Raw genomic sequence first — 24,387 nt, 5'->3', positions numbered from 1 at the left:
GGATAAAAATACATTTACTTTAAATATAATGTTAGATTTTGGTACAAGAATCAAGGCAGTTGAGGTATGTATGAGCCATAGTATAGAAAATTATGTGATGTTACGGTATTTGATAAGGTGGCCATATTCTTCACAGTTGAAGCTGGGACCCCCCTCCCTCGATAATATTGCTGATTAGGTACAAACGTTATTGTATGTGTGATCATAACTTCCTGCTCCTCTATGCTGATGCACTTACAGAGGGGCATCGACTATGAGTCATAAAACGCGAATAAATAATCTTACGATTGTTTTCTATTCTAAAGCTGATTCAACAATGTCATATAGGCCTACATGCTAGGAATTTTACTAGGGACTCATTTTTGTAATTGGGTTTACTTGATAAAATGCGAGAAATATTGTTACTGGTATGGAGAGATGTTCTTTTTATTAAGTCCATTTATAAATAATGTAGTTTGAATGTTTCTTGCTAATTGTCAACAATAGTTATAATTTATGCTCTACATAGTGCAATTCAACAATGATCAATAGTAATTAAAGGGGTGGATGAAAAAAGGGTGTAATTCAAATAGGTTAGTTTTTAGATAAATAAGAAAAACTATCTGTAAGTCACACATGTTGTACTACAACAGAAATAAATTTATATGTTTGCAGATACATTGTAAACTTAAGTATACCGTATATAATTATGTATGGGCCCTATGTCTACATTAGATATGTACAATTACTCTAAAATTATTTTTTTTAAGTTGAAGTTACACTCATATTCCAAATATCCTATATTCATGGTTTATGAAGATTATTTGAATAAAAATATTTATCTTAATATAAACATCATATTTGTACATTTATGCTTCAAAACCAGAATACTGACAACAAAAGAAGCTGTGCCGTACAAATTATAACTGAAAACAAAAAATTAAATTCTTCTAGTACAGAAAAATATTACCGGTACCGTAACATAATAATATTATGACTTTCTCATACATAAAAAAAAATGACTAGACAATATCAGTACCAGTACTCTTCGAAGTCTGTTTCACCTCCTGGCGCCTCAGCAGACTGTGCTTCCCTGAAAATACCCATATGCCATTCACACTCATCTTCATTTACGTCATATTTTAGTAAATCAGTGACATCTTTCACTTTAGCTGCTTTTATGCCAACATGTGGAACTCCTGAAAGATTACTGACAACAGAGGCGTTTTCCTTCTGTAATAGAAACTTATCTTTACCAAACTAGATTAAGTTTGTGACGTCTGAACACTGCCATCTTGTGTATAGGTTAGTGCAACATATTTCTATATGGCAAATTTCGCACCACCTGGGGTATGGGTGATTGAAGGAACTAACTTCCATGTTTTATAAATATGCCAGTAGAGAGTGCAAATAACTGATCTTCAGAAAATAAGTGTAACCTGATTACCGCCATTCTTCATCCACCCCTCAATATTGCATAATATTATTGAAGCTAACGACAGAATGAATTAAATAAAGTGAATAATTAGAGGCCTCTACATTCAAAGACTGATAACACCCATAAAATAATATAGAATACAATATTAAACTAATAGGTAAAACATAGGCCGCGAGGAAAAAGATCTTAAGTAAAAATTTTGGTAATTTGCTAGAAGACGGGCAAAATCCAACATGGCTGACGAAAACTACCAAAAACGTTCTGCCAACTATGAAGTCCAAATGTCACCAAACATCGCAAAATCAAAGATGAAAAATGAGATATATATTCATATTTTTAAAGAAGAACAAGCCCTCCAAAAAAATGAAAATATATTTAATTTTTCGCCTTTGATTTTTTTTGGCGTTTCGTGGCATTCGAACTTCATAGTTGGTAGTACTTTTCTGGCAGTTTTCGTCAGCACTTTACCCCCAAAAATCACTAAAACACAAAACAAAACATAATCATTTATCACCTTATCAAATAAAATTCAATTCTCATTGACGTCTTCATCGACAACCACTTCACTTCCAGTACAAATGACACAGGCTTTAAGGCAATCTAAACTTAAACCATGCAAGCAACAAAGAACTAAACCAACACTTTGTCGTACAGTCAACTTTGCATAAATAAACCACGTCTTTACACTAAATGAAATTCTCTTCGAACACTTATTACACCTTAACTTCTACAGAAAATTAAGTAAATAATTCCTTTAAACCCAGAAAAACAGTTTTCTCACATTCAACACAATCCTCATTCACCAGCGAAAAAAGTAAACCAAAATCGACACAAAATTTAATAAATAATTTCAGAACACGGATTCCTTCCTTCCCTCTTACTTCAAAATTCCAACCTTGTGCACACAAAATAAATTATTACCACTGAAAAGTGCCTTTTCGTAAGCATGGTGATGCGCATTCGACAAATGCAGACAAATCTATAATGTAACACCGCTCACGTCAAACAACCAAGAAGAACTGACAACGTCATTATCCATTCAAAATTAATCAAAATTCTAGAATAAATTACAACTATAACTAATCAAATCGAAATAAAATCACAAAAATCATAAAATGACAAACTTTCAATAGCTTTATCCATCAGACACAACATAACACCACTCACGTCAAACAACCAAGAACAAATGATAACGTCATTATCCATTCAAAATTAACGAAAATTCTAAAACAAATGACAACTAAAACCAATCAAATTAAAAGAAAATCACGACGACACCTAGTATAAAAAACCTAGAATTAACATGTAAAAGTCACTAACATTTAACTCTGAAATAAAAAAAGTTGGTAATACTATATTCAACCAAGTGCCCGTCTTCTATCAAATTACCAAAATTTTATACTTTTCAGGAAAGCAGTAATTAGAGAGATTGAAATTGGTGTCAATTATAGAGGATATTACTTCTTCATATTTCTTCTAAAATAGGTTATGTTGCTCATTTAACAATTTTCTTGATTATTTCCAAAAATAGCCGCACTTAAGCCCTTTTAAGACTAGAAGCCAAACTGAGTAGAGGAGACTATTAAACATAAGACCTTTTCATGTCAAAATAAATGAGAAATGCAAATTATTAGGAATGCAAAATGGGTCTTAAACAATTATAGGACTGTTTACCCTGGTGCTTAAAGTTTTGAAAGGAAAGGGCATCAGTATGTGATAAAATGGCTAAAATACAATTTAGACCCTTTTATAGGGAAGCATGGAAAGAAAACATGTGATGGTTTGTAAGGAATAAAGTATTAAATATTCTTAAGTCCTTTATTCTGTGTGTGCTCGATTCAAAAAGTACTTAGAATATTTGGTAATGCTCTATAAATCCAGTCATGATTCTTATTTGATTTTAGACGTTTTACCAGAGTGTAGAGAATTGTTTCCGCTTTCAGAATATAAAAAAAATCTCATTTTCAAAAAAGATTGACTTAAAACCTTTTTCCTCCCGGCCACAGAAGTATAGTGTTAGAATATGGACATATGCATAGAATTCAGTCCTTAGTGGCTATGCAAGCTACTATGGTACATTACACAAATTATTTATATTTTATACTACTGCTGTTACAAAGAGTCTCAAGTACACAACACGAAATGGTACCTACATCATAACACGAGTTTTTTTTTACCCACGACTTGACATATGGTAATGCTAACATTCTAACTCTGCCTGTAGGCAGTTAAACAATAAATATTTACAATCGCATTTCATTTGACTTGGGAAAACTGGAACAACCAAGCATTCCGGCCCAAACCTGGCAGGGACAAAGGGACATGACTCTGAAAACCGGAACTGTCCCGGCTAAATTGGGACATCTGTTCATCTTATATTCGAGCCAATCAATGATCTTCAGTCTGCTTGGAGTATCTGTCCTGTTTAGAGCTGTGATTTGCTCTGTACCAGTACATTAGTGTGGTTGAATAAAACTAAATGTCTTGAATTTTTTGTGCATATTTATTTTTATTTTTATTTTTTTTTGATAACAGAACACTGTACAAAAAGTTTCAAGTAAATCACACTACATTGCTTTAAATTTAACGATGAGGAAGGAAAAAATATTAGGCCTACAATGTACACTTTCCCTTTCAGGACATAAGGTACGGTCAAAAACGTCCACGTCTATTTTTTATCCATGTAAAATGGTTCTTGATAATTTGTCCTATTTGAGTCGTCCATATAGATAGAATTTGGTGTATGCTGATGCTTCATATGTTAAAACGTCCATGAGAATATTCAGTAAACAGTTCGTATTAGCATTAGAAAATAACAACAACGTTTTATGCTCTTCTAGCATTGAAATATGCAAAAAAAAAAAAAAAAAAAAAAAAAAAAAAAAAAAAAAAAAAAATTATAAATTTACAAAATGTAATGTTATGACGTAGTAGAAACATGAGTACTGGATATGACGTTATATAATGTATGGTTGCTAAGTAACCGTTTCTAAGACAATGCTATTTTGTTGTTTTGAAGCTTTTTCTTACAGGTGTGTTGCATAAAATTGTGTTGTGAAGGCGGTGATGACGTCATGGAATACTTGTTGCTAGGTAACCTTTTCTGGCACTGGTGCCAGAATTAGTCCAATTGTGCACGATTTATAGCATCATAACAAGCGTGTTTTAATGCTAGAATTGCATACAGAAAATATTATTGTGTTCTTGTAGCCTCTTCATAGACATAATATATGACAGTAGTTGGTAAATTTTGCGCGATAAAACCAAACTTTCCTCTAAATAAATATAAAAGCTACTGTTTTCTAATTAATTCATTACGAACCTACACTTAGAATACAAATATAGCTTGTGTGTATGGTTTTAATTTTTACGAGTACCATTATTAAGAATTACACGTTTGAAATTTCTAATGAAAGTAAAGGAATCTCAGTAGCGTTGTATTTGACATTCATTGCCAGAATACCATTTAATTTTCTTTCATTTTTAATATCAGTCAATACTAATGGAAGAGGTAATTTCTGTTGCAGTGTCCAAGTTATTGAATTTAAATATTTTCTTTAAATAATTAGTAAAGTGTTTATATAAGAACAAAGTGTTCAGGGTTTCAGTACTTAGGCCTACAGTATTTATATTCACCTTGGTGTTATTATTAAGTTACACAGAAGTGGTTAATAGTCTCAGTAAAACAATAATATTGTTAAATTTATTGAGTAAAACAATAATTGTTAAGTTTATTGAGAGAATAGATTCATTTTTGTTTATGTTTTTATCCTCTCATAAGTTCCACAATGAAAACTATGATTTTGTCAACAGTAATCTCACTAGAGGTTTGATTTATCTAGAGAAAATCAAAACTCGAGTGGGATTTAATTGACATTTCACGACTAGAAGAAAGTAGGTATATAAAGATTAGAAGACATAAAATATTCTAATACAATAAAATATTAATTGACTTACTAAAATCCTTTTTCACTAATGTTAGATTCACCAAAACGTTTGAATGGAGCCGCAATTTTCAGTTGACTATCTATGCGGTAAACAAATGACGATCGTAAAACATGTTTGAAATTTTGGCAAACAAATGGTAAGGAGGTGATAAAAACAGAAGAAAGTACCCGTATATAAAGATTAGAAGAAATGAAGTAATCTAATACAATAAAATAGGTATTAATTGACTTAGTAAATTCTATGTCACTAATGTTAGCTTTACCAAAATGTTTGAACGGAGCCACCATTTTCAGTTAACTATCTATGCGTTAAACAAATGACAATTGCAAAGCATGTTTTATAGTACCGTAAAGAATTTGCATTTTGAAATGTTGGCAAACAAAGAAACAAAAGCTAGGGATGTAATAAAATTATAGCGATGATCGTTTGAAACACGTCCTTTCGTGCCGTTTTATTGGTCAGAAGTAGTATGACGTAGTAAAAGTATAATAGTCGATAGTAATCTCACTAGAGGTTTTCATTTATCTAGAGAAAATCAAAACTCGAGTGGGATTTAATTGACATTTCACGATTAGAAGAAAGTATATAAAGATTAGAAGACATACAATACTTTAATACAATAAAATATTGACTTACTGTACTAAAATTCAATTTTATTAATGTTTGAATGGAGCCGTCATTTTGAGTTGACTATCTATGCGGTAAACAAATGACGATCGCAAAGCATGTTTTATAGTACCGTAAAGAATTTGCATTTTGAAATGTTGGCAACAAGGAAAAAATGCTAGGGAAGTGATAAAATTGTAGCGATAAACAGCCGTGATTTGTTGAAACACGTCCTTTCGTACCGTTTTATTGGTTGAAAGTAGTATGACTTAGTAAAAGTGTAATAGTCATATAAAATAACATTTAAAGATGTTTGTAAATTACAATACCCTTAATCTTTATGTACCTGTGTCAGGAATTGAAAAAATGGGTTCTTGTAATGAAATTATCGTCACCATTTAGAAAATTCCAAGCTATTACTCTACTCAATAGTTCATCATTGTTTTACAGTTATTTGGAACCGTTGTAATGCGTGGTTATAATTTTTCCGACGTCTTATAGGTTATTTTATGTACAAAAATATTATAATTCCTAACAGTTGACATATTTATTTAAAAACGACTTACGTAATGGCCTCTGGAATCTACAGGTACTCCATTGAATAATTTAAGATAAATTTCTCTTGTACAAAATTATTTTTAAAAGTAATGCACTTATTGATATGAACTACGTAAATTAATGATTTATAAATGAAAATTAAGGACTACACAGCAAGACAATTCGAGGTAAGAAATCTAGTTATGTCGTGTTTAGTATGTTTTCCGTTAAAGAATGGCAACGGAAAAAAGTGGCTCCAAATATGGCCAACAAATATTGTGCTTTAGGAGCTGTATTTAGTCTGGTAGATTATATTAAATGATAGATGAATAACGGTTGAAGAGATTGTTAGAGTAAATTTCACAACAATCCTATTGAGATCACCATCGGAGGTTAGAGTCCCTCGATAATAATTGAATGTATTAGGTGGTATCAAAGAAGAAGTAAAAAGTGAAGAAGAACGTATGAAGTAAGGAAGAAAAGGGGGAGAAATAGTGAAAGATAGGACTAGAAAAAAGAAGAATAAAAAAAGACAAACTGATGGCTCAAAGAATAAGAGGTGTCGGAAGGCAAAGGAAATCACTGCTGCGAGGGTGGTAACACTATCATATGTAATTTCACTACCTCTAAAAATTTAGTACATGACTTGTAAATAGGAATAATTAATCTTTATATTATGCCACTCTCCAATTTCACTCTTCACGAGCCGCCACTGGTCAGATATCTTTGAACGCCAGTGTACCTTCTCATTATTTTGAACTATCTTATTGAACATCTCTTGTTCTCTGAGGCATCATTTTGTCTTTCTTTTTATCCGTCTGTTTTTCTTGTCCTACCTTCACTCTACTTTGCCTCCTTTCCACCTTAGGCCTACTTCTTAAGTTCTTCTTTACTTTTTACTACTCCATTTTCCTTTTCCATTCCCACTTACTATTCCTTAGGCCAGCGGTGGCGAAAATGTAATCATGCGCCGAGCCACTGTGTAAACTGCAACGTGCATAGCACCTATGGAGGGAGGCGGACACCCGAAGGGGAAGTAAAGCAACGTCTGACTTATTGACGGATTTTCATTTTCCTTACGTCAAGCACTTAAATACAATTTTATACAGTACAAGGCTACAAACTAATGTTTAGTACGTGTAACGAAGAAAGAAATGAACAATAAATGAACAATATCACAACCTAAAATTAACTGTCTTCAGAATGTCTCTGCGACAGAGTTTCAAAATCAGGAATTATGTCACTTACTGCCACTCGTAGTTGATCACGAAGGTATTTGTCTGTCAGTCGTGATCTAAATTTGGTTTTTATTATTTTCATTGTTGAAAACAATTTTTCACAAACGTAAGTTGTAGCGAACATGGCTTCAACAGAGCAAGCGAAAGAACGAAGCTTCGGATATTTATTTTTTATTCAACATTTGTCAAGTCCTTACATCTAGCTTTCATTTGACATCACATTGTAAATAAGTGAGTTCAAATTGAAGAGCTAACCGCATTATTCGTACATCTGCTGAAAAAGGGTCGACGTACAGAGATGATGATGATGATGATGACACTTAACCTTTTAATGTTTCATCAGTAACATGTAGTATAATGCCGTTTTATGTTATACAACCGTTTTCCCCGTAATACTTGTGAACAAACCATACATTTAATATTCTCATCATATTGACAGCAAAAAAATGCGTCCTCCCATCCTACTTGGAACTTTCGTACATGGTTTCGAGAGAGACATATGCCACTCGCAGGTCAGAGACAAATACAAATGGAACGGAGTTTGACTCCAGTGAGTGAGAGGGTGGGGGTTGGCGGGGGTTAGAAGCAGCTATCACTGCGAGCCACAATGTCTCGCGAGTCACGTTCTCGCTACAGCTGCCTTAGGCTATTAATTTCTGTTTTCCTTTTTACCTCGTAAATTCTTTCTCTACCCACTTCATTTCTTTCTTGTCCTCGTTCCAATCCTCGACCTCGTCTTTTCCATTTCGGTCATAATTTATCTCATTCTTCCTCTTGTCCTAGAACACATATTCTCCTTTTTCTCCGTCCTGTTTCACTCTTGATTCCTCTTCTTCGTTTTTCTTCACCATCTGGTGCTCCGTCTCATTTTTTCCTCCTCCGCTACGTATTCCATCCACAATAGAAAAGGTCTAACGAAAAATGTGTGTTCTTTGCCATCTTTTTTATCCGAAAAAGAAGAGTTGCTTTTATGATCTAAGTACACCTAGAATTTATGGTTGGATAGTCAACATTAGCACATAAAGGCATTTTATTAGGTACTTCAACTTGTTGTTTAGCTTCTTAAATCTTTTGTATTCGAAGTGTCTTTAACGAGGTCGGTATAAAGTTTTTAATAGTTTATTACGAAGCTATAAAGTAAACGCACCGTACTCTCCTGGAAGTAATCGATCAAAAGTTGGTATACACGTTTTGTTATACTCCTCTACTTTCAATTTAAGGCAATCTACATCAAGTTCAGATTTATATAGAGTTGTTAGAAATACGGTAACTAGATGGTTGTTTTCAAGCACTGTAGTATTTCTTTGCTTTAATGATGAAACAAAGGAGATGAAATTCCTTTATTTCCTTCTTTCAGTTCAATATTTGAATTCCAAGTTTTTAGACCCCTTTCGTTTGGTCATGTCTGCAGAATTTCCAGTCTTCATAAGTTAGGCCTATAATGACACATTGTGAGGACCGTGGCAGGTAACGAGGTAAGCAGTTTTCGTCAAATGAAGCCACTCGCGCAGTTACAGTTTCATGAAGGTTATCCTAAGAGACATGTTACAGAATGCTTGGAGACTCAGGATGTCCAAACGCAGGACTCTACAGTCTATACAAAACTAGAAAGGTATTGACAGTTCTCTCTCGCATACGCGGAAAAGGAGCGACGTTGTGAAGTTGTGCGGTAGTGCAGAGCGGTTCTTTGCGCCGCCTGTCTGCCGTGTCGGAACTAAGCAGTTGATACGAAATCGTAAACTCATAAATTTGTATCATACGGTAGTCTTTGACCAGACTAATATGATGATGATGATGATGATGATGATAATAATAATAATCAACACTTCCGAACAAAGCACGTGCTCGCTGCGAAACAGTCGGCAACGTCGGCCTGTTGTCATGGTCTCTGATTGGCTAGTTTGAGCGAGTGCCATGGTGACGCCTAGAAGCCGCTGAACTGTCAATACCTTTCTAGAGTCGACGGCAATTCGGAAGGCGGTAGTCTGCTAGCGTTTGCGTCGAGAGAGACAGATAGAGAGGACAAGAAGCGTACAACATTGCATCGTACTTCACGCGCACGTGCGATACAAATAGCGCAGGAGAGAATTTAAATTATCAAAAACAATAATGAACTTAGCCTTTGATTACTGTAAGCATGACACCAAACAAACCCTGTTTCCTTCACTAACAATATTCTTTGCACGGTTCTCAATCCCACACCACATGCTTCTGCAATCATTTCTTGCACGAGCTTCAAAATGGCCGGCAGCGTTCTGCTCGTCAACGTTTTTAAAATAATTACACACCTTAAACAATATTTTCCGCACCTGCCTGTGCAATACTTGTCTTTTTACAGCCTCTTCTTCCATTTATTTATCTTACACACACACACACAGTAAATGTTAGTTTTACTTATTCAGTATATTGAAACACTCACACGTGAACAAACGAACTCTGGAAGTACTTGTTACAGACTGATTCCGATTGGTTCTACTGTACAAGCTTGTGACGTCACATGCCAGAAATGCTACGGCGCATATAGCAGTCGACCGCCTTCGGAACTGCCGTCTAGTCTAGTTTTGTATAGACTGTAGTATGACATAAACACCTTGAAAAGCTCAGACCATCCTTCGCACACACTTTGATTTGCGTTACCTATAGCATTCAGATTAAAAAGAAATCAATGGCGCTGGTGCCATCTTTTAAGTAAAGGAGAAATGGATGTTTTCATATTATTTCGGTTTGAATTTCATTATAAGTTGTTGTTTAGTCAACTGTCCTAAGACAGGTTTGAACCTCATAAGTGATACCAATAAGGCATCACTCATGAGGCAACAAAGCCAGGAGATAACCAATAAAATTATGAATGCCTAAATTTATCTTTTGAGTAGTCTAAGTTATCAACACAATTTTTTGTATAGAACAAGATAAATAATCATATTAACAAGTTATCCTATTGTCATAATATTATCTACAATCATTATAATAATAATAATAATAATAATAATAATAATAATAATAATAATAATAATAATATAACAACATTATCAAAAAAAACAAATTGAGGATTATTATTTTTTGTTGTTGTACTAGTTTAGATATTTATACTGTTATGATGCTGATTGTCGTCTTCTAATTCTAATTGTGCATTATTGAGTGAGTTGCGTTCTACCCTCAGGAATCAAACGAATGTTTGATGTTATCTGTTCGGAATACTTTCTCTTCCGTTGAAGCTTCGCCGCGCTATTACTATATTAGCACGGTCTAGTACAAGCTCAATACGTAGAGAATATGCATCCAATGACAGTTAAACTTTAGTTGCTAGCCACTAGGATCGCTACTATCGCCTCATCACAGGCAATGCGAAATAGTACTGGCAGTCTGTTGTTCCTCGTAGGTACTCTCAGTTGCTAACCGCTTGGAACGCTGTATCGCGAGAAATGCAAAAAATCACCTCAAGCTTCGTGACTGTATGATATCAGACTGTGATATTACTTTGTACAGTGAAGACTAATGTCGTATTATTATTAAATTTATTATTAAATTATTATGATTGAATTTGTAGAGTAATGTAGACATTCGGTGACATGACAATCTTCCCATTAAGGCGATCTGCTGCTCTCGCACAACGTTGCATATTGTCTCCCTTAATCCCCGCCTGATTGTCGACAACACGCTATTCTGCCTCGTGAGCTTCTGCTGGATAATTTTGCCTTGATAGATTGACTGCAGCTGACGTCACATAAGCTTGCATAGCTATCCATGAATTTGTTCTCCAAGCGTGTGCAATTATCGACTCAATACTGAGAACAGGGAGAAGAGATCGAAAACCCGGACAATTGAATAGTGAATGAGTATGGCTTCCATGGTGCTACAGCCACACGAGGGGCCAGGACCGAGCTAAGCACCTGCCATCTAGTAGTTAAATGCGTAACTACTAGACGGGATAGGGGTGCTGCGAGTTTCCATAGGTGTTCTTAATCGTCAGTATCTAAATTATTTTGTCGATCCGTTACACACCTTACAACAGGGGTGTCAAGGTCAACGTCACGAATAAGTGGCCGCAGCACAGGAGCAATTGAGGAACAAATTATTGTTTCCGCTAAACTGGAGAATTATCACGTTAGCTTTGAACTGTGCCATTACAGTTACGACCAAATTTAACTAAATACACAATGTTGCCAACATAAGAACATGACTTTGGTCTGTGGTGGTGTTAGAAGGAGAAATTTGTTTATTTTTCTCTCTACCTCCTTCGTACTGAACATTACTGAGAGACAGCACCACTGTTACTCTTATTATTTATTTATTTATTTATTTAATAATAACATATACATAAAAACGTTACATTAAAATACCCCGAAAGAGCAAAGCTCGTGTTCGGGGACAGTTCCGTTACATAGATACACATACTTTGTAGACAAAATACTTAAGAAAAAAGCTCACATAAAGATTGTAATAAAATTAGTAAATAATAATACTAATAATAACTGAGTGAAAAAAGAGACGATGTTTAGATTGATGGATTAATATTAAATTATTATTAGTAGTATAATTAGTGCAGGTCATGTTGAGATAGTAACCAAGATAAAATAGAAAAATACACTTAGGATAGAAATAAACTTGTTTTACAATACATGGTACATAATATATATACAGGGAAGTCTGTCATATAAATTTTTTAATTCTGGATCTGAAAATTTCATTGCTTAAAGTAGTCAATTCTGGATGAAATTTTATTATCGAATTATATAGCCGTGGACCATAATTTGTACTGTGTAGTAAAGCAGCAGATGTGAAATATTTAGGTTCAACTAATTTAAGAATTTCATTTCGTCTCGTATTATGAGCATGTGGCTGAGCTACAAATTTCGTTCTATTTTTATGATAGAATTTCATTAAAGAGTATTCATAAATTTGGTCAATTCTAAAAACATTCAATTCAGAATGGATCAAATTTGTTGGATAATCCAGTCGCCTTTTCAAACAAATTTTGATTATACGTTTTTGCAACATAATTAGAGGAAAAAGAGCAGTTTTTGTAATGCCTCCCCATCCAATTATACCATATTGGATAACAGATTCAACTAGAGCCAAATAAACCAAACGTAATACGTGAGTAGGCAAGTACCTAGCCTATTTCAATGATTTTCCCAGGACCACCAATTTGTTTGGACATTTTTACCTAGAAGATTAAGACAGATATTACAAGCGTTCTCCATTATTACTAACAGTATGGTCATAAAAATTGTGTGTCCATTTTAACTCGAACTAAAATCTCTCTCGCATTTTCTTTTGTTTCATCATGGCCGAATGGGTTTATCTCTTCGGTATCGATGTTTCTAGTCGGCCATGGCGTTTATGACGTTTTTGTTTCGTAATATTGATAAACAATAATATAATTAAAGCGGTGAATAATTTCATGACCCCTATTTTTTTTTTTTTTTTTCGTAAAAGGCTAGTTGTTTTCTCTAGACCACAAATAAAACTGCAACGGGGTCATAATTACGTACTTCACGCTTTGGCGAACATTGACCGGAAATTTACTTTCCATTATTTAAGTCATATTCCATAAAACACGCTTTTTTCCCCCTTTATTTCGTTGTCATAACCTACTTTAACATCTTAATATATATGCATTTTCTTTTGGTACATTCAAAACATCGTCGTTGTACTGCATAAATTTTGCACTTGACTAACGGAGTGATTTATTTAAGAATATAGTCGCGAATTTTACTACCACCATTTCTATTGTCTTTTGTTTGACACGGCTCGGTACGGCCCGGTGACTAGTGGCCAGCGAGTAACGTCGACTATCGACATTGCTCTGCCGTGCGTATTATCCAGTTGTTCCGTTGTTTCAAAAGATAATTACATAGTCGTACATTTAACTAAAACATTATGCTTGTATTTGAATGCAATAAATCTGGAAAGCGTTTATATTTCACTTGACACGTAGTCACTTTCTATTTTTGTAATATTAGCATTAACACCATATTACATAACATTTTCAGAATATACTCTTATCAACGTCAAATACTAAACAGTCTCTCTTAAAAATGTAATTCAATTATTATACTAATTACAATATACTGTCAAAATAAAATATAAATAAAAATAATTTTATTTAAGAGGAGAAGGTAGTTAATACACAAAATATATTTCAAATTTCCCAAAACAAAAAAATGTAGATGACTCAAGTCGGGGGATCTGGGAGACCATAGTGCTGGTAAGTCACGGCCGATACACTTGTTCTAGAAGCATGTGCGTAAGAACTCTCGAACGTTCAAATAAAAGTGAGTCAGTACTCCGTCATGCATGCACTACAGCAGCTGCCTTTCTCAAAGAGGCACATCATCCGAAAGATCGCATAGCTATTATTTGCACAAAAATGGAGGTACGCACCACCATTAAGTCTGCCATATAATACATGAGTTCCAAACGTTGTAACGGTTGGAAATGTACTAGATGTATTTAGTTCGTGGCCACAGTGATGACATATATTATCTCGTTTAAACCGTTGAGTTCCGAACCTATGTTTATTAGAACATTTTGCCTTTTTATTGCCCTCTAGTCATCCCAGCAGTCTATACCTGTAATCTGAAACACTCAGTATTTATTAACATACCGTAATGTTTTTTTTTTATGATAAACCTTTTGATCCTGACACGTGTTGGTATAACAAACGTTCGTTCATTACTTTATTTTATTTATTCGCTCTTTCGTTCATTTGTTAGTTATTTAATTAATTATTTATATGCTCGACCATGCTGAAATGAAGTAATTATACACCTGGTAGCAGCCCTTTAATGGACCTCATTTAAGTACACCTATTCATTAAAGATCAGGTGTTCCAACAATCAGAAAACACCATTGTAGCAATATGAAAGCGCAAGTATCGATTATTCTCGGATATGCAATCGAAAGACACTAGCGAAACGTCACGGAGGCTGCAAATGCAATACTGTCGCAGAAGGTTATGTTCAGTTACTATAATAATTAGCGTTATTGTAAAAAATATTCAAATAAATTCAATTTGTCATCTCGTTTTTCAATGTCTAAATCAATTTCAAGGTTATATCAAGATTAATCTTTATTTTACTCTCTAGATTATATCAAGGTCAATGACATTTGTTTCTAGGAAAAAAAATCAATACTTTCGCGTCTGCACACATCTCACAATTTACGAGATATTGCACAAGGTCAGCTCCGCTCCCCAGTCAGATAAGAATAACATGAATACTTATGAATAATTTGAAGTTAGGAATATGGTCGAGCATAAAAAGTCGTATGAAACTTGCCTATAATGGTAATTAAGACGCTCGCTTGCGCTCGTTTCATAAACATACGCGCGTCTTAATTACTACCATTATAGGCTCGTTGCATAATGTACTATCTTCTGTCCTCTGTAATTTCGTGTCACTAACACAGTAAACATTGGAAACTACTACATATAGGCTATTTATTTCGCTTGGGGATCTCACTTTGAATTATATACAGCGATACAAAAAGTATTGGAATAATTAATAACTTTCGCTTTTTGCATTCATACCCGTAGTATACTTCAATATTCCAACAATTAAAAACCAAATTAGGCTATTCCAGAACCCTTTGCTGCAATAGCTGTATTAAAAAATCCACAAGTCAAAAGAAAATACCAGGACTTTGAATTTCGTTTTCACTATATTTTCCCCGAAAGGAATTTAAAATAAGCATAACATTATATATTTCTTTCTTTGTCGTGTTTCACCCTCTCCTTTGATACCAACTTTCAATGAAATATGGCGAAGTGAGGGACCGACACTAGAAAGGTACAGATCTCGTATTTTATCTCTGCCTTTCATAAGTACTTACGAGTTCGAAATTGTTTTCTACATATAGGTGGACTCCCATCAAGACTCGCTTCAAATTTTAATTCCGTATCTATACATAGGTTTTGAATTTTATTAAAAGGGTATTGCAGTATATTCTATTCTTGCTTCCCGCCGACATATGTCACAGAGGACTACGTAATTATTCTTAAATATAACAGTGCTTTATTGACAAATTATACCAATATAATAATAAAAACTAGTTATCTGAAATCTGGGTACATACGTCTGAGTCAACAAAAGTGTGTATGTAGAGTCGAAAAAAAATTTGTCGCACAGAAAGAAGGAAATGCGCATGATCAGATATATAACGAAACAAAATTAATTTTATTACCTCAAACGAGCTATTCCATTTCAAATCTACCGAAATATAGAGAAAATTGACCTTACAATTTCTAAATACAATGAAACTTTTTTGTACGTAGAGAACTGTGATACAATGCTTTGTGCAAAGTTTGAGACATCAGAACTTCATAGTGTTTAAATAAAAAATATTTAAATTTATCGTATTTTCATAAAATTAACAATTTTAAACTGTTGTAGCTCCGAAACCCTTTCACCCAATAATCAAAATCATGGTTTATTTTGATGCTGAGAAATTAAAGGTTATATTGACATATAAACAGATTTTCTTACTTTTTATGGAAATGCAGAAATTTAGATTTTTCCTCATTAAGACGCTTTCGCTTAGGAAAAATTATTTTAAAAATATATAGTTAGATTCCGCATTGAAAGTACAAATAAACACATATTTTTTTACTGATGGTATGTTGATAAGAAAGTATTGAAAATATCAAATAAAGAAAATAAATAGTACGCGCGTGAACTAACCAGCTGACTGTGAGACGGGAGCTAGACGAGACAAGCAAGGCCAGGAGACAAACACGTGATGTTTCGTCTAGTAGCGCATAGCTGGGCTAGCTTTATCACAAGTTTTGATAAACACAGGAGTAAAATGACGCCCAACGCTCGCTTATCATCATCTCTCGGCCAGTGCGTGCGGTACTGCGCCGTTCAAGTCTAGGCGTGTGAAAATAATTTATTTAATACCCTCTAAACTTATCGCCGTACCACTAAGCAAACAATGCCGAATCCCTCTTAATAATGCAAGGTTTTTTCTCAATATTTTTTTACATTTTTACAAATGAGCAAAAAGCCTAAAAGTAAGTAAAATCAGATTATCTGTCTCTCTGTACACAATAAAAACAAGGATTACTTCTTATCATAACCTACCAAATGTCAGCTTCAAAATAAGCTCTCGTTCAATGTTCTGCAGTAAATGGTTCCAGAGTTCTGAGCGCTGAAAGAGGCTTGTTTTTATAAAATACGCTAAATTTGTCGCTCAACAATACGAAAACCGTTTGACTTTCGATAGTATATTTTTGCAAATGCACTCTCCTCAGCACCTTGTATAAGTAGGGAAAAAATTAGAGTATAAAAAATGCGAGGTTTTTTACTGGCCGATTTCATATGGAATAGCACAAATAGTCTTCCCTTGTGACTCGGGTCGCTCGTCCTCTGATCATGCGCACTGCCTTCTTTCTGGCACTTATGAAGTATATGTGCGACAAAGCTTTTTTCTAAGACTGTATCTAAATGGGATATAAAGGAAGCTGTTGTTGTTAATACGAAGTAGTAACAGGTGGGTGTTTGTACTAGCGTGATTGTGTTATGGCCTGCAGAAGCAGCTGCAGCGAGGGAGGGGACGACGCAGGAGGCAGTTCTGGAGGGAGCGGCGGAGCCTGGGGTCGCGACGAGGACTCCACGGAAGAGCAAGCCGCTGAGCGCCCGCCCTCTCCTGCTCAGGTGGGCCGCGCCTTCCTGTTAACAGTGGCACTGTACGCATCCTAGCTCTATTGGCCCTGGATGGGATGTAAACAACGCAATGCTTATCTATACTTACTTACTTACTTACAAATGGCTTTTAAGGAACCCGGAGGTTCATTGCCGCCCTCACATAAGCCCGCCATCGGTCCCTATCCTGTGCAAGATTAATTCAGTCTCTATCATCATATCCCACCTCCCTCAAATCCATTTTAATATTATCCTCCCATCTACGTCTCGGCCTCCCTAAAGGTCTTTTTCCCTCCGGTCTCCCAACTAGCACTCTATATGCATTTCTGGATTCGCCCATACGTGCTACATGTCCTGCCCATCTCAAACGTCTGGATTTAATGTTCCTAATTACGTCAGGTGAAGAATACAATGCATGCAGTTCTGTGTTGTGTAACTTTCTCCATTCTCCTGTAACTTCATCCCTCTTAGCCCCAAATATTTTCCTAAGCACCTTATTCTCAAGAGGGCAGACGAAGCATCATGCATAGGTTGAGTAACAATAATTAAGATGCACATATTGTATATGTACGTGTGTGTATGTAAATAAAAAAATTCCAAATTATGTTTTATTTAACGATGTCTCGTGACCAGAATATTGTACGAAATGGAAATATAAAAATTGGAGATTTATCCTTCGAAGAGGTGGAAAAATTCAAATATCTTGGAGCAACAGTAACAAATATAAATGACACTCGGGAGGAAATTAAACGCAGAATAAATATGGGAAATGCGTGTTATTATTCGGTTGAGAAGCTCTTATCATCCAGTCTGCTGTCGAAAAACCTGAAAGTTAGAATTTATAAAACAGTTATATTACCGGTTGTTCTTTATGGTTGTGAAACTTGGACTCTCACTCTGAGAGAGGAACATAGGTTCAGGGTGTTTGAGAATAAGGTGCTAAGGAAAATATTTGGGGCTAAGCGGGATGAAGTTGCAGGAGAATGGAGAAATTTACACAACACAGAACTGCACGCATTGTATTCTTCACCTGACATAATTAGGAACATTAAATCCAGACGTTTGAGATGGGCAGGGCATGTAGCACGTATGGGCGAATCCAGAAATGCATATAGAGTGTTAGTTGGGAGACCGGAGGGAAAAAGACCTTTAGGGAGGCCGAGACGTAGATGGGAGGATAATATTAAAATGGATTTGAGGGAGGTGGGGTGTGATGATAGAGACTGGATTAATCTTGCACAGGATAGGGACCGCTGGCGGGCTTATGTGAGGGCGGCAATGAACCTTCGGGTTCCTTAAAAGCCATTTGTAAGTAAGTAAGTAAGTTTTATTTAACGACGCTCGCAACTGCCGAGGTTATATCAGCGTCGCCGATGTGTCGGAACTTGATCCAGCAGGAGTTCTCTTACATGCCACTAAATCTAGTGACATAAGCCTGTCGCATTTAAGCACACTTAAAAGCCATCGACCTGGGCCGGGATCGAACCCGCAACCTCGGGCACAGAAGGCCAGCGCTATACCGCCTGTGCCACCTAGGGCTATGTATGTATGTATGTATGTATGTATGTATGTATGTATGTATGTATGTATGTATGTATGTATGTATGTATGTATGTATGTATATGTTTTCGTTCTGAAAAAAATTGTGAAATGTTATGTTTCTTCGAATCAAATTTCTGCACATTTAAAGGACAAAACTAAAATTCTTGTCATTTATTATTACAATACCCTGCTCTCTTAAATTGGCTGAGGATATTTGGAATTAAATCGATGGCTTTTATATGAAATATTTCATATAAAATAATTTTCATCTCGGAAAGAAAGCAAAAAGGAGTAAAATTAATAATAATTAAATAGGCATGTCCGTCAAATTGCTTATCAAAGCCACAATGCTATAATTAGTAAAATATGACAACAATTGCAGTGTTAAACGTTTTCGGCACAAACTGTCTTCTTCAGAACACGTAACAATACAAGAATATGAACACTTCGTGTGGGAACATTATGGCTAAGACACATATGTTGATTACATATTAAAATATTTAAAACTAGACTGTATACGACATGTACATATAAAATGAATGGTGAATGATAAAATAAAAATTACATGACTCATATATATGGGGCCAAAACCTATGTAAAGAATCAAATGTTGGTAGTACCATTTCCCGTAACAACCGGAAGTAGGAGTAACCTATGGCCAACTTCGAAATTTCAAATGAGAACATGGGTCATTGAAGGTGCCATTGGAAACTACTTTAAAAAAAGAAACAACTTTTACTGAAACTTTTTTTAACGTTTTGCTGAACTTAGTGGAGTAAATATAGGCTCTATTGCCTTTCTTTCTCTCCCTTTTATTTGGAAGCCCATTTTATATTTTGTTTTCACTTATTTTCCTTTATGTCGTCGCCATAGAGATCATAAAATCATAGACAATCAACATTTGTGTTTATTTACAGCCCGACGTGTGGTGGTTGTCTGCCCCTCAGGAGCATCGAGATCTGAGCCTACACCTCCAGGACGACAGCCCTGTCTCCATGGAAACGCGGTGTCTCCTCAGGTAGCCGCAGAGACAAGAACCGACATCTTTCATCACGCTTGCCGGAATCAAGCATGTCTTTAATACTCTATGTAGATCAGTAGCTAGTAAGTCTATCGAGGATTATTGAGCGTGTAAGTCATCGAAACATTATATTACTATGGGCGTTTACGATTAATATCAATTTTTTCTCCCCCATTACACTTTCCATTTGATATAACAAGCGGTTGAAGTGATTTTTCAACAAATTAACCATATCATCTCACTGATTGGGCATCGCGAGGAAATTCATTGACCAAACATTTATCAATAGATATACACAACTTTAATTAAAGTGTAATAAAGATCCAGTCAAATATACGAATGCATGGAAAGCATTTTAAATGAGTTAGCGAGGAAAATTTTGTGTGGTGGCTATGAGTTTAATGAGACGTGTGAGTAAAAGGGATTGAGGTAATTGAAAAAAAAATGCTATTTTAATAATGTATAGAGCATTCCCTTACACTCGGATCTGCTACATGGCATTATAATTCTCGGTCGGCATGCGAGATCATGCGGGATATACTGGTATGTATTACGGAAGTAATTTATATAATAAAATGTATTTATGTCAAAGAAAATACTAAATTATTAAGAAATATTGCACCTACTGAATAACTTATGCATGGTACCTATCTAGTGTTTTTTTCTGTGACAATTGTCGTATGTAATTTGGTATCTTCCGTTGTAGTATTGCTTTCCGATATTGATAGAACTTCATAGGTTCTGATTTGTAAAATATTAATTTCTTCCGGTTCACTGCGTATCGAAAAAAATTTCTTATTTGGCTCAAAATGTCCCGCTTCGTAGCGTCGTGGTCTAAGGTATCATTTTTGGACTCGCTTGAGCTGAACACCTGGTTAGGTTTTTATTCCGAAGTTTTTCCCAACTCTGTGACGAATGTCAGGTAATCTATGGCCAATCCTCGGCCTCATCTCACCAGATACCTCTCGCTGTCAATTCCATCAACGCTAAATAACCTAATAGTTGATACAGTTTCGTTAAATAATAGACTAAAAACTTCTGTGAACTTCAAAAGTCTCCATTGTCAATCGAAGCTTTGTTCCAGTAATTGAATGGTTTTATATCGGAAATACACTCCCTTATTTTCATGTCGGATGCCTCTTTTTCCTTCGATGCATTTTTATATGTTCTGAATTTAAGTTTCTTGTGTTATGACATTTTGTCACTGTGACACGTTGAGTAACTGAGAGATTGATTTGGTAGCCTACTGATGAAGTCGTAATATGTAGATTGGTTGTTGCTTTCCAGGTGTGAGAATTGCCAGAATACACACTAGCTAAGAGTTGAGTACTTTCTGAATACGCTATAATATAGAATCATTATATTGTAACATAGAAAAATCTATTCGAAACTACTGTTTGGCTGTAGATGTTATAAAATATTACCTCTCCTACTATTTAAGTGAAATTGTGACGAATTTGGAAAATTTTAAGACGTCAAAGTACAGAGAACAACTTTATTGTCCATTTCTGTAATATGATTGAATTTTTATGATGAAAGTACTTGTCTTTGTCGTTGAAATTCCAACGTCTTTTTATAGAATATGAAAGGTTGCTATTTCGTACTTCAGTTTTCTATCGCTGTACTGCCATGTAGCGGATCCGTAAGTGAGAAAACGTTCTATAAAGTTCGATTATTTTGAATTACTTGGTATATCGTTTTCTAGTGATAACCGAGACAATGGAAGAGCTGAACAGACACTTCATATCTGCAGAAGTGTTTTCACAAGCGCAGTTAAGCATGAGACGCTTTCTTTATACTTTTGGTATTGAAATATGTTTATTTTCGTTAACTGTGATTACAAATCTTTCTGTACATCTACAGACGTGGACAAATTATTAGCAAAATTGAAGATTTTTATTATATATTTTTACAAAATATGATTCTTCAATTTAGACTACAGTTGACATTTTTGTGTATTTCCAAATAATTAGCCAAATTGAAGATTTATATTGTACATTTTTCAAAATTTAACTCTTCAATTTGGACTTCATTTGATATTTTTGCATATTTACAAATTATTAGCAAAACTGAAGGTTTTTATTGTATATTTTTACAAAATTCGATTCTTCAATTTGGACTACAGTTGACATTTTGGATATTTCCAAATTATTAGCAAAACTGAAGATTTTTGTTTTATATTTTTACAAAATTTGGCTCTTCAATGCAGTTGACATTTTTGCTAATTTATAAATTATTAGCTAAATTGAAGATTTTTATTATATATTTTTACAAAACTTGACTCTTCAATTTTAACTACAGTTGACATTTTTACATATTTCTGTCTACTGTAATGATGGAAATATGCAAAACTGTCAACTGTAGTTTAAATTGAAAAGTCAAATTTTGTAAACAGAATTATCATAAAAATCGTCAATTTTGTTAATAATTTGTCCACGTCTGTATATAGGTTTTCCACATTTCAGCGATTGGCTGTTCCCACATGCCATTGATGGCTGTTTCTCCAAAACTCTTCTTAAAGAACTCTCTTATCCATATCTTTCTTGATAATTCTTCTCTAAGTAACCCTGGGTCTCTCTTCGCATTGTGTCTCAGAGTATGAGTGAAACTTCTACCTTACTTTGAGGCCACAGTTCACACACTTTCGTAATATATCTCCACCATAACACAGTTCTGGATTTTATCCTATAGTCCATCTATCATAAGATCCACTCTTAACATAGATATGTATCATTCCGCACACTAACCATACTTCAACCTGTTATGTTGCAGCTTATTTATTTCAAATGTATTTTTCCCATTTTTAGGCCTCTGACGACATATATATTAAACGAAACAACTCAGTTATTTATACATTTTTACAAATGCCAATATTTGACAAACACATTAGCATTGACCACCTTATTTGTTACTCGTTGACACAACAAGCCTTCATTTGCCAATAATATAGATCACCTTTATGTACAATTTTACATTATACGAGATATTGTTAGATAAATAACTCTTTCTTACCCTCTCAAAATGAACTACAAAAGTCAATTAATCTTTTAAAGTTAACTCGAAACATATAGCCTATAACCTCAAAATATCAAAATATCAAGACGTAAGACAATGACATCGAATGGTAAATATCCAGTGAGAATTACAATTTTAATTTAAGTTTATACTGAAAAAGTACAGTACTTTAAGTAGGGAAGTGTATTAATTTTAATGATGACAAGAATGTAGATTGGATGTTTTGTACACAACCGCCATTACAAAGCAGTAACGATTTTATATCATCATTTATAACATACAACATTACATTATCTCTGCCACTCTAGAAAATTAATATAATATAGGTATGGAGTGTATGAAAAACAAAATAAAAATTGTTTCATGCGTTTCGATTATTTTTGAAGCGTCCATCTTAACACAACTTCGAAATCTCCCGCTAGAGATTTTTGTCATCACCATAGTAGTAGTGACAACATCAGAAAGACGAAATTAGCGAATGAAAGATTAATAAAAATGGAAAACAATTTTACGCACATACTTGCTTTTATAAGAGTTTTTCCCCTGTACCAAAATTATAATAAGGCTAGTAGAAATGGGAAACAGTTTTATGAAAATATTTTTGTCCTTTTTGCACGAGTATTTTTATGGAAGAAAAGGTACAAAAGAAAACAAATTCGAGAACTGGGACAAGATTGGTCCGATGCATATTCACGTACTACCATATCCTCTTCATGTGTTGGTAGCCCTGAAAATTTGACGTCATTACGAGGAAGCTGGCATTCGAAATTGACTGCTTCGGTACTTTTAGTATATAAGGAACATATCAGTTTGTGGTGGGCTGATGGGATCGTATTTTTAAGTGTCCTCTATGGTTTTTAGATTTCCAAATAAATTTTACAAGGCGTTTAAAAGTGATGGTTGTGTGTTAGTCATTTACATTAGGCCTACATATAGGTAGGGTAAATTAGGGTCTGTTGGACAGTCGGGCATGTTGGACACTTTGTACTTTAACGTGTTACCTCGCCACTTGTGGGCACCACATTCTGCTAGAAGTCAATGACTGAAGTAGTCCCACTCGTGGCTATTTCCGCCATTGACTTCTAGCCACAAGTGGCGAGGTAACACGTTAAATTACAAAGTGTCCAACATGCCCGACTGTCCAACAGACCCTAATTTACCCTATAGATCTTAAATTACACAGATATCAAACAATATCTGTAACAATTAACACGATATCGAGAAATTTGAGTATAAGAAATGAAATTTTTAAGATTCGTTAAAGGTTGCACACAAATGTGTAGGGCACCCGATGAGATATTTAGAAAGGAATTAGATTATATCTCCAGTGGATGACAAAATAGGAAAATAGAAATGAAATAGGAAAGAATATCTTCAAAGAATGACAGGAGTAAGGATCCACAAATGACCGTACAT

General features: G+C 34.6%; 1 protein-coding gene across 5 annotated transcripts in view; it reads left to right on the top strand.

The window, feature by feature from the left end:
- The window catches only part of Slob (Slowpoke binding protein), a 595,498-nt gene that overhangs the window by 555,564 nt on the left and 15,547 nt on the right, over positions 1–24,387 (top strand). For 4 of the 5 annotated variants that reach the window (XM_069832323.1, XM_069832325.1, XM_069832327.1 and 1 more), the window contains 2 exons: positions 17,282–17,405; positions 19,853–19,953. In XM_069832323.1, the coding sequence (XP_069688424.1) occupies positions 17,282–17,405; positions 19,853–19,953 (225 nt within the window). Of the gene's footprint in view, positions 1–17,281; positions 17,406–19,852; positions 19,954–24,387 lie in introns of those variants that run through there. The other variant, XM_069832328.1, reaches the window with a different exon arrangement.

This window comes from Periplaneta americana, chromosome 8, assembly GCF_040183065.1.
Source record: "Periplaneta americana isolate PAMFEO1 chromosome 8, P.americana_PAMFEO1_priV1, whole genome shotgun sequence".
Lineage (NCBI taxonomy): Eukaryota > Metazoa > Arthropoda > Insecta > Blattodea > Blattidae > Periplaneta > Periplaneta americana.
This window is presented reverse-complemented; position numbering and strand designations above follow the sequence as displayed.